Below are 12,704 nucleotides of genomic sequence, written 5' to 3' on the forward strand. Positions count from 1 at the left end.
ATTAATGTAAATCAGCTATGTTATTTGGATTATTCGGACTACTATCCTCATCTTAGATACGGGGGAGAGGCGGCGGATAAAGGCGTTAAGTACTATAAATTCAAATTAACAGTATTTTGGAGGTTACTAGAGATTAATAAAATAAAGATTACTTATTAATAAATTCTTTTCAATCATGGCTGACGAAACGAGACCAATCTACTCTTTAAAATAAATAGAATATTTAATTCGAAATTCTGTATTGATTTCCAAGTTCATAAAAACTTCCGAGTTAAGGTACGTTAAAGAATATTGAGTCTGGCGCATTGACAGTGGTTATCGACACTGACTGAAAAGCTGGGTATGCCAAGTTCGAATCTAGTTTCTTCGTTTTTTCAAACTCACTTATTATATCTAACCTCTTAGAGAGGGGTTAAATAAATTAAAGATTTCCGAGTTCGACAAGATATACACGGAAAAGGTCGAAGGTTAGATCGGCCGAAACGTTGTAAGAATAACGACGAAGATGGGAAATATTAGTCCAAATAAACGAAATAAAATAATCAATCCTCATCTAAAAAAATCACGAAACATAAAACGTCCAGTAAAAGCGTTTACATGTTGTTATGGCTATTTTTAATGTTATTTCAGCTTTTGAATCATGACTAGTAGGACACCCGGCATCGCCCGGTCGTAAAATAAGCTTAAATATGATATTTTAAGTAATGCAGATTTCGTATTCATTATTATATTATATTGGACCTAATATATAGTAATGAATTAAAAAGCAATAAAAAAAATGACTCGTGCGCTATCACCGAGAATTGAAACCAAACTGTTTAGTTTCGATTTACTTTTTCCTTTGACGTTAAGGCCTGAGTCACGAAGACATGCTTGCTGAAAGGTTAAAAATCAAAACATGGACCAATATCTATTACGTTACACATGCATATTTGTAATGATATCATTCGATCTTCACCTGACAAATTCCATTTTTTTTAATTTTCACACTTTTGCACCGATTTTCCTCGGCTAATACCTAAATATACAGTTTTGCATGGGTTTCATGTCTGTAGATCAAAAACTGACAGAGGAGTTTGTTGGGCATTTTTTAAACAAATATATATATATATATATATATATATATATATACGCAAACATAAAGTTTTGTGTTTACTATAAACTTTTAACACAAATATCACGCAAGTATAAATAATGTAGAAAATCTACATGAATATAATTGCAGGAAATATTTAACTAAAGATGATCATCCCATCAGAAAACAAAACAAAAAAAAAAAAAAACTAATCGGGAAATAATTAAAATGAATGTTTAAAAGAGTAAGCAAATGTGTTATATATTTTGGAGATGAATGCCATTCCACGACCCATATACAACAAAGTTGTATTTTCTTTTTAAATAGATAGAAAAAAAGGTTTTAATATGAATACCAATACACGAAAAAAAAAAAAAAAAAAAAACGAAACACAAAAAAACAAACAAATTTATAAGAGTATAGATTATTTTTTGGCTTTGCAGGGCATGATTAAGTTTTACAAAGAGAAATGAAAAAGCAACAATGTTTGGTGCATTTTATTACAAGAGGTCGATATCTTCAACCAGCCTGATCAAGTAGCGCCATATCCAGCTACGGCGAAGAAGAGAAAATATACCGACTATAATGCCGATTTTCGATTAAAATACGGAGTGTTTTCTTACTTTTTTTTTTATCAAGCGACAAATAGCAGTATCATTTTGGTGCAACTCTCAGCATAATACAAAACTAGTCACTTATTAAAAATACTCATCCTTGAGTAGACTTTTAATCTTGTAATTTGAGAAAATAATTAGAGATAGCTTGATATGAAAAACAATTATAAGTTTCTATTTACAAACGAATATATTTCATATGAATAATCGTTATTCGAACATATTTAGAAAAACACTAAAAGTCGAAGTCAGAATTTTACGAAAAATCAGAAAAATCAAAGAAATATTACATGTATCGCCTGCTTCGGTGGTATAAACGTTAATTATATTGTCTATGGCGACTGCGTTCAACACATGTACTCTAGGACAACTCAGGTAAATGGAAATAACATTCTGATATGTTACTGTGGTCAGTTTTGGTTCACATATTACGCCGAATGAGTAGGTTATGTAATTGAGGCGTACAAATCGATAAATAACCTGAGTTTTATAAAAGACGATAAATTTCAAACTTAAATTTCGTTCGAATAAAATTAACTTTTTGTGCAGAGTGACATTTGTGATACAAACAAGGAAATACTTTTTTTTTAGTGGATACATGTATTGGTAAATACATGAGCAAGACTTTAGAACACGTTTGAGTTGCCTTTTCTTAATGAATGTAGTGCTTGATTCTGAGGCAGTCAACTATTAATTGGTTCAGCCACGTGGTTATCAACATAAAATGCGTGACTCAGAGCACACGTCGATTTTCTTAGGAACTAACTGCCGCCAAGTCTTACAGGAAATGTGTTGTCAAGGTTGCTGGAAAACTGGTTAGATAATTTTACCGCTTCAGAAATGTCTCACTCTTGAGGCAATCTTTTGCCTGCATAAGTGTCAAATACGTCGCAAGTCAGAGCAGCATCTGAGGAGATGCTGCTTAGAACACTCTTTCCTATCTTGACAAATTTCAAAATCGACTCCAATGTTATTTTCCCCTCCACATCACTTCTTCCTCATAGAAGAGACGCTGCCAGTATTTTTCTACGCTGTCTTTATTTTCATAGCAAGTGTTCGACTAACCTTCAATCTGTGGTACCCTGTAAAACATTTACAGGAAAAACTCGTTTATCTATAACTACTCTCAATAGTTTCCCATTTATCTCTCTACTAAAACTCAAGGTAACTTCTATGAACAAAGCTTCTTTCCTAGAGTTGCTGTCTATGGAACACGATGTTGACAGACTGTTTCCTAGGTCATTTTCAAGTCATATGTAAACAAATTACTGTTAAACAGCTTTTTTAAATCATCAAATGCTGCTCAATTACCACCATCATTACGAATCATCACAATGTTGTCCCACCGTCCACCTGACACTCATGGAACCCTTAACGTCGAGTGATGGCACCTTGATAAAAAACGCAATTTGTCACCAGCGCATCAAGAACTACAGGATCTGAATTGATCATCTCGACAGAATGATTCTCATTATATTACCGAAGTTAAGCAATGTTAATTATTTTCTCTCTTTTTTGTAGTTATCTCTTAACAACAAGAGGAGTTCTCTCGAGGTGACTTCGCGATATCACGCAGTCAGATGTTACCGAGGGGCTTTCAATAAGTTTCCAAACTTTTTCATATGGCAACTTTTATTGATAGTACACATATGAAACTCTAGTCCCTTCAAAGTAATCCCCTCCGGTTGCAATGCACTTGTTATACCATTCCAACAACTTCTAGAAGGCCCCATGGAAATCCTCTTGTGTGAGCGTGTCAATAACCCTCATTACAGCTTCTTTCATCTCCTCAATTGTCTCATAAGAACAGTCTCTAAGGTTTTCCTTGAGCTTAGGGAATAACCAAAAGTCACAGGGAGCAAGGTGCGGACTATAGAAAAAGCGACGAACTGTCTTGATGCTCATCTTTGTCAAATAGTCTATGAGAAAGAATGGAGTTATGGACTAGTACATTGTCCTGATGGAAATGCTACTGGCCCGATTTGAAAAGTGCTGACCTCTTCCGATGGAATCTCTTCCTGAACTCCCTTAAAACCCCAACACAGCGTTCCTTGTTGACTGTCTATCCAGTGGGAACCCATTGCATGTAGATCATGCCCGTGCTGTAAAAAACGGGATTATCATAAATTTCTGGGTAGATTTGCTCTGTTTGGCCTTCTTGGGTTCTAGTGGTTCTCTTGGTCTCCAGGTCATAGCAATAGATCCAGCTTTCACATCAGGCCATCAGCGCATCAAGAACTGCAGGATCTGAATTAATCATATCGACCTTCTATCTACTGTCATGACAACATCTTTCTTTCTGATCTTCTAAGCACACTTGGGACAAACTTTGCGCAAATCTTCTGCATCTTCAATTCCTCGCGAATAACTATGTGTACAGTTCCCATACTGGTATTAAAGGATGCACTTATTGTCTCTATAGACACACGACGACCCTTATCCGTGAAATTCTTTATTTGACCAATCAACTCTGGTTATCTGACTTCTTTACTCCTCTCACACCTCTCAACATCCCTCATAGACCCTCTGCCTTCCTTGAATTTCTTATGCCACTCGAAAACTGATGCTCGATTCATGCAAGATGGCTCAAAAAGCAGTCTGAAGCATTTCATGTGTCATTTTTCCCAGTTTAAGGCAGAATTTTATTGCATATCAACTCACCAGCTGTGACATTCAGGCTTTTATAGAGTGTATTCCAATTTCTGTTGTAGCTGTTCATTTAAATCTGAAATCAAAATATTAGTCAGTCATCTCATAAGATGTATAGCAATGACATACTGAATTTTCAAGAGTCTTAGACAATTTTAAATGCCTGTACGAAAAAGTCTGGAAACTTATTCAAAGTACCTCGTACAATATTAGTTACGTTCGGTGTGTTTCTTACACATCTAGATAATACATCTACGTATTAGAAATTCCTGACATACGTTATTTCCTATATTATTTGAGAGTGTAGATCTATTTTTTATAGGCACTGTTTTTAGTTCGTTTTTGTTTACCGTTTTTATGTAAACACAATAGAGATGGGCAACGCTATTATTAACGATTTGGTATTGTGCGTCTGAAGAATATCTACAAGAACAACACAAACCTAACAGCATCATCTCTGATAATTGGGATATGCATGCGACTGGGATATACTTGTGAATTTGGTATTTTCATTGATAATTCTTCATTCGGGGCAAGCCGGTTCAACCCTCCTGGGATCCATGCCGCTTTTTTTTTTAGTATCTATAACGGTTTTTAATGTACATTTTGTCTATATTGCACTACTTAAATAATCTAATACAACTGAGTTCATTCTTACCTTGCAGTTTTAAAGAGAGAGGAGCTCGCTACACTTTGACGATGTTAACTGAAGTAAGTAAATGGCTATTTTTCTATTCTACTCATTTTCTTCAATTTGTTCTGCAGTTAATTTATTTCTTTATTGCATCTGCATACCAGAACGTTCTCGAATAAAGCGATGCAGTTCTAAGCAGCTAAATAATTTCGATTTTATATCCTACATTTTCACATCTTTTTTTTCACCTTTTAAAAATTTACTTCTTCAAGACTCGTCAGTTTTTTTCTTTTTTTGCTTAATTTGTTTGAAATTCATTCTGTTATTATCCCGAATATTCTTAACATATACCTTTTACGGAAGTCACTCGAGACAAGGTATGAAGCCACTTGATGTAAAGAGCTAACAAGAACGAAATGATTAGCGCTAAGACAGGAGATGCCTATTGACGTTAATCTTGATAAGACCAAGGTTGTAGGTAGATCGAAAAGAGTGAGCAGGAAGAGAGTCCCACAACATTGCAGTTCCTGGAAAGAAGCTGCTGGAATAAGAAGCTGTGAGGTATCAAAACAGCGTATTAGAGACCTATAGACCATAGAGTCAAACGAGTCGGGCAAAATGAAGAAAGAAATAGATAAGACCATCCTGAAACACATGCCGTAATATTATTTATAAGAATAGACTGAGACTAGCAACATCACGTCTGTAAGAGAAAAGTTATAGTAAAAATGAAAGGGCAGAGCCAATAAAATTACAGATACGTTTCTGCAACTTATCAGGAAGCCTCACACCTATATGAAATAATATAAATATAGATATTTTATATTAGCTTCTATCTTTATAAAGTGATGCCCGACATTATAATTAGAGTGTGGATAAAGACAAAATGTAATATTAGAACAAAAATTAAAAACTTACAGGGGGAAGGGAAATAACAACAACTTTAAATTACTTTTTCGAGCATTATTATTTTCAAAGTTTTCAATTTTTATGTTAACTGGCAATTCTATAGCAATTCTATACCTTTATTTTACTAATTATTTCCCTTGTACAAAGAACTAACTTATTCTTGAGACTTCATGGAATAAGGAAAATCAATAATAAATAATTTTTGGTTTTGCATGATTTTACTTGTCTCTCTCTCTCTCTCTCTCTCTCTCTCTCTCTCTCTTTCGCTTTGTCGTTCTGCCTGTCTGTCTCTTTCTCTCTATATATATATGTATATCTTCTATATATCTATACAGTTGAGTTTTTTCTCACTCTAACATTGATAAGAAGAGCCTACTTTTTCTACTTAAAATTATTTAAACGAACTTATTATACTCAGTCATGGATATGCAAGCGACAATATAAATTTATAACTTAAAATATTGCAGCATTAAGAATTGATTATATAATGTTATAAATTGAATTAAAAAATCTTAATGGTGCACTATTTTAAGTTATAAGTCTATATTTTTTACTAGAATATATTGTCCTCTTCTTTTCCAGTTTTAACAACTAGCCTTTTACTTTTCCATGTTAAAACTTAAACATATTACTTTTCATGCTCGCATTTTTCTATTGTAATCCATGTTTTTTTCCAGGCTTTCAGTAAATTCACTTGGTATTTGCTAAATTTCAGTTTTATTTTTTGTAACTATGAACATAACATACATATATGCAATAACAATGTACGGCACTCGTCTGCCTTCAATACAATTACCCCAATTATCTCCCTTTCATGCATTCATTCTCTCTGTTTGACTTGTTACTTCTCTTTTCGCGAAAGCGATGAATTAGTAGTAACAGTAGTCGCTAAAACGACGTGGTTGCTATGGAAACCAGTCATAAAAAACGTCGCTCACCTCCTTTTGTTACGATTTTGAACACCAGTAAATTCATCATAACTTTTGTTTTACTGAATGAAAATTGAAATGTTTTTCGCAGTATAGCTGAGAAGGTGATCTATAAATTGCAATAATTGTTTGAAATTTGGTCGAAAAATGAGTGATCGGTGAAGCTTTAAAGCAGTTATAAATGACTAAAACTGCTACTTAATCATATCATTCAAATACTACCGTGTTTGAATGATATATTATTTGCAATTACACCAAAAACAGTTTTCTTTACAGTTCTCACAGCATCATCACATCGTATGAATCTGTAGATTCTATTGTTGGCATTAGTTTCATCGATATTTTTCTAGCCAGAATTGTTTCTAGAAAGACATCAGATACTTACGAGAGAGACCTCATAAAGGCTGCTTATATCCTAACTGAAAATAATTTTTGTAAAACGAACTGGATTCGCACTTGAGACACTCAGGTAACCGAAACCGCAGTCACCTATCGTTTTGTAAATTATATATCAAATGAATCTATTTGCATTCATTCAGTTAAAATTTTTTCAGTATCCGTTAAAATTTGAAATTCTGAACAAAATACAGAAATAAACTAGTAAAAAATATTTGATATTTAAAAAATGGAAACTAAAATATATCACAATTGCTAAATTAAATATTAAGTTGTATTTAAAAAGAAACACAAGAAAACCAGTGAAACTCATACTACACAAAAAAAAAAATCATTAATCGGGATTAATAGAAAGTGTAAATTATTTTGTTTTGAATAAAACAACATAAATAGATACTGGGAAAATGGATTGATTGGTTTGTGGATTAGTTGAAAAATATGTACCAATTTTATAACATTTCTAGTTGCTAAGGATGTCAACGCAAGTAAATACAGTAGCTTAGCATCTGTTCAAATTAGCCTTGTAATAAACTTCCAAGTAAGATAATAAATGAGCTAAGAACACAACTCGCCGAGGCTAATTTGAACTGATGCTGAGCTACTGTATTTATTTCTATGCAAATTTCTTCCACGCTTTTCCATACTTGACAATTGAAATGCTAAATAAAATTGAAGTAAAACATCTTATATAAAAAATGATAGTCTATGATGCAGCAAAATCTTTTATTTATTGAGATGGATCAAAATAAAATAAAAGTTGCTGTCAACCAGTGGCCGTTGACATCCTTAGCAACTAGAAATGTTATTTTAATTTTCTGGAGATTTTCGTTGACTAATCTCTCAGTCGGAGGCAGTGTTCAGAAGATGTATGCATTAGCTTAGTTTGCTGCCAGTTGAGATCATTTATATGCACGCGTACGGTAATAATAAGTAAATTAATTAGATAAAAATAAAGCAAATAGCTAAACAAACAAATACACAAACAAATGACAGACGAGATGGAAAAATGTATCTATGCAAGCCATTATGTCGTCTGCCAAAGAGTCAACTGTTTACGCCAAACTGCCTTCTATAGTTTTGACCTTTCCACAAACCAAAATACGAGCACAGCTAGAAAGTATAAACGTTGCATCTGATTTTACTTTGAGAACAGAACGCGGTATTTTCCTCCAAATATTTACAAGGCGGAAAATTATCAAGTGTTTACTCCAAACTCTTATTTCTCAAAAGTACATGATAAAAAAAATAAATAAGGTAAATCGATATCTTAAACCGAAGAATAATATTATGTTATAGTAATACAATCTCACCAGTGTGGATTACAGTCAAAGTATTAAGTATATATTTATCGGAAGATGTTATTGTACATCTAAAAAAACAAGTAATAATATCAAATAAACACAAATTATGCGTGTTAATGACTAAAGTGGTTTTCGTTGACCCGTTTCAAGTTTTGATCACGTGAATATTATTTTGTTTGAATTTCGTGAGGATTTGAAGTTTGGAATATGATATTGGACACTTATGTGTCAGTTGGTGAACGAAAATTCGTTCTTAAATTTGCATCTAAAACGACTTTGAAATGTCGGAAAGAGAGCAATATCTAATTGGAGATGTTCAGAATATGAGGTTAGATATAAATTAAGTAGAACTGAAACTGTCAACCAATACAAAAAAATGTCTACAAGAAAGGAAAAGGTCAAAGAATTATTCCAGCAATAACGTTTTTCTCTGCAATCGCTTCAGGGAAAATCTAAAAAATGTTTGAAGAAATAGTTCAAAAGATGCCGTCTTTTCATTTTTTGTGAGTTTAAAAAACAAAACAACAACAAAAAAAAAACGCAGTTAGCATATATGTAAAGTAAATTAATACATATAAATAAAGCAAATTTTCTCCCCCTCCCTCCCTCTTTCTCTCTCTCTCTCTCTCTCTCTCTCTCTCTCTCTCTCTATATATATATATATATATATATATATATATATATATATATATATATATAAGACAGGCCAGTATATGTAGAAATATAAGCGACATGTGCAGATGATGTCTAAATGAGGAATTTTCAATTCTAAACTTTACTCCTCCGCAAGCTGATTAAATTGTACAAGTGAAATATCAAACAGGTATATACACAGAATACACTTTATTTAGGATAATATTACACAAGAACAATAAGACAAAATAATCATTTTCCAATGAAAAAGTTCTCCAAGCACACACATCTTAAGATAAGCTGAACTATTAACTCAGTACATTCACAAAACAAAAGGTGCACTACCTTATCGAAACAAAACAATAGAATAGGAAGTACATGCCAGCCAAACTTTATCTGAGTGAAACTAAACGATTGGACATTTCAACTTAGCTAACTAAACTAAACACACGTAACACGAATTTTATGCATTTTAGCCTGACAATTCCTTACGGGGATGAAACACCGAAGATTCTGTGTAGTCTTACCATTAAGCTCTACGTATTGAGCACTGTTGGAGTAAATAATTAAAATCGCGAATAAAATATTATATATTCTCATAACATTTTATGCTGACACATGAAAAAAATATATGAATATATATATTGTTACGAAAGCAACTTTATTTTAAAAGTAATTACATAGATACAATACGTTGCAATTCTATTATGATTAATTTAACGTATAAGAACATAAATCAATAATAGCAAAATATGCAATGTTCTTTATTAAAAGTTTGACGTGCATAATAATAGGTATAAGAGTTGAGGTTGCCTCCAATATCAGCAGCAGTCACAGCCAACAGGCCGTCGTGCATAAATAATATATTTTCTTCCTTTTTCGTTTCCTATTCCTCTTTATCTCAACGGACTTCTTCTTCATCATCATCATCATCATCATCATCATCATCATCATCATCACTTCCGTTTTGCTGATACAACTTTTAAAATATTATACACGTCCACAGACTTTAGTATTATACTATATACATAATTTATTGGGTCAGAACTACTACCTGTGTTTGATACACATTGATTTCATTAAAAAAAATTATTAACCCGTGATATATTTGTCATAACATTTTTCTTGCCTAATTATAAATAAGTCTCTTTCCTCATAGATGATATAGAAGTAAATTGACCTATTACTTTATATATGGTAAAGTACGTTGACGTACGAGTTCTCGTTGGATCATCGAAATTAAACAACGTTGAACTTAGTAAAAACTAGATGGGTGACCATTTAGGAGTAGCATGCGCTTTAAGCAGAAAGACGTCCACGCCTCCCTGCAAGAGTAGCAAAAGCCTAACCTCGTCATCTTCCCATAACGGGGATATACATGCGACTGAGGACCACTTGTGAGTTTATTTCTCCCATGAAACTTCCTCCTTTGGAGGAAGCCGATTCAACGTACTTAGGGTAAGTGCCGCTTCAGTACAGTACCTATCATTTTGCAAATTGCAAATTACTTAAATTACAGAACACGGAACGATATACACATAGAAACAATTGAAGAAGAACTCAGAGATATCGATAAACATTAGTACATAGAAGAGCAACAGTTCTAAAAAAGAACTAATCTTTTTATATACGTTCCTACATCTATGAGATTTATTTGCTATCAGAAGGTGCATATATTTGTTCATTAAAGATGCATAAATTATTGGATCAAATGGTTTTTCTTATTCAATGTATATTTCTGTTTGTTTATCACAGGAACAGAAAAAGAAAGGAGTGGTGGCTGCCAGTGCTGGCAACCATGCCCTTGCCTTGTCGTTTCATGGCAACGACCTGGGAATTCCAGTGACGGTGATTATGCCAGTGATCGCTCCTATCATGAAAATTCAAGCGTGTCAAAGATACAAAGCAAATGTTATCGTCAAAGGCGAAAATATCGCCGAGGTAATCTTTTTCCTTTCATCAATTTCTACACCATTCCATTTTCATAGCATTTTTTAAAACATTTAAAAAAAAATATTTTTTAACCTTCTTTTTGATATTTTTTAACCATGCCACATTAAAAAAAAATGGTCTGATATTATTATTTACTAGCGATATCCGTGGAAATTTCACAATTATATCCTTTATCAATTGTGCTTAAAAAATTCTTCCATTCCGCAGATATCCGGTGCGAACGTAATCCCCGCGATATTGCTGTGCCAGTTGTGTTAAAATTAAAATATACTTATCTAAGTACACTTGTTAATTCCATAACCAGAATATATTCGGTTACGGGAGTCTATATCCGTAAGCCTTCTAAGAGTTTGTGACACATTTCCAGTCTATGGACGTCCGGTGCGAACGCAGACCTTACTATATTATTGTACCGGTATTTTTCAAACTGAAACATACTTATGTAAGTATTCTTGTTAATGTAGTGTTGGAAAATATCTAGTTTGGAGGATCTATAACTAAACAAATGCAGGACATTGAGGTCCAATGAGAAGGTAGATCTTACGATACTATTGTACCATCGTTGAGCGAAATACCCTAAATTTAATCCTGAACTGAAGACCACAAAAGCATATTGTTGTTCGAGTTTCACGTCCAACACAACGTGGCATCAGATGAAATAAAGAAAACTAAACTTTTTTCATAGCATCTTTTTTTTAAATAGTCTCTATTTTCCAGAGCAGCGAACGACAATATATATATATATATATATATATATATATATATATATATATATATATATATATATATAGTAAAACTGGTAATTAGTAAAAACCTGAAGTGAGTGCTCAATACTATTGCAGAGTATATATATATATATAGTAATTCATAAATATATATGACGATTAAGCTACACTGAATATTCGGCGTATATATGGCGATTAAGCTACGCCGAATATTCAGTGTAGCTTAATCGCCATATATATTTATAAATTACTAACTAGCCCTACCTACGTATTGAGCACTTTTGAAGTAAATACTTAAAGTTTACGCATAAATCTATACTTTCGTATATTAATTTTATGTGAGTAAATGAAGTAGTTATATATATATATATATATATATATATATATATATATATATATATATATATACATACTAGGAGGCCACCATGCGTTGATCGGCCGTAAAATACGCTTAAATATGATCATGATATTTTAATTTATGCATATTTCGTATTCACTATTGATTATACCCAATATGTATAGTATTGATTTCAAAAGTTAAAAAAAAATAATGATCTCGGTGCCATCAGCTAGAATCGAAACCAAAACATTCGGCGCTTCAGTCTTCGTCGTCACAATCTGAGCTTTTGCTACATGGACAATTAAAGGCTAAAAATTAAACGACCAAGCTAAAAATGTATATACACGCATGATTAGAAGATAGTCGATTTACTCCTGCCAAGGTCAACTATTTCTTTTCAATGTTTACTTCTTAGCAGCATTTTAAACAGGCTAAAAACAAATTGAAACTATTATTTATACACGTATATACTTATATCTATCTATCTCTTTATATATATATATATATATATATATATATATATATATATATATATATATATATATA

The 12,704-nt window shown here is 32.6% G+C and overlaps 1 protein-coding gene across 1 annotated transcript in view; it reads left to right on the forward strand.

The window, feature by feature from the left end:
- The window catches only part of LOC145259647 (L-threonine ammonia-lyase-like), a 144,517-nt gene that overhangs the window by 75,160 nt on the left and 56,653 nt on the right, over positions 1 to 12,704 (forward strand). The window contains exons 4-5 of the mRNA XM_080117307.1: positions 5,004 to 5,049; positions 10,896 to 11,081. Coding sequence (XP_079973433.1) covers positions 5,004 to 5,049; positions 10,896 to 11,081 — 232 coding nt within the window. The remainder of the gene's footprint in view (positions 1 to 5,003; positions 5,050 to 10,895; positions 11,082 to 12,704) is intronic.

This window comes from Euprymna scolopes, chromosome 3 (assembly GCF_053919585.1).
Source record: "Euprymna scolopes isolate OS-2025 chromosome 3, ASM5391958v1, whole genome shotgun sequence".
Classification (NCBI taxonomy): domain Eukaryota; kingdom Metazoa; phylum Mollusca; class Cephalopoda; order Sepiida; family Sepiolidae; genus Euprymna; species Euprymna scolopes.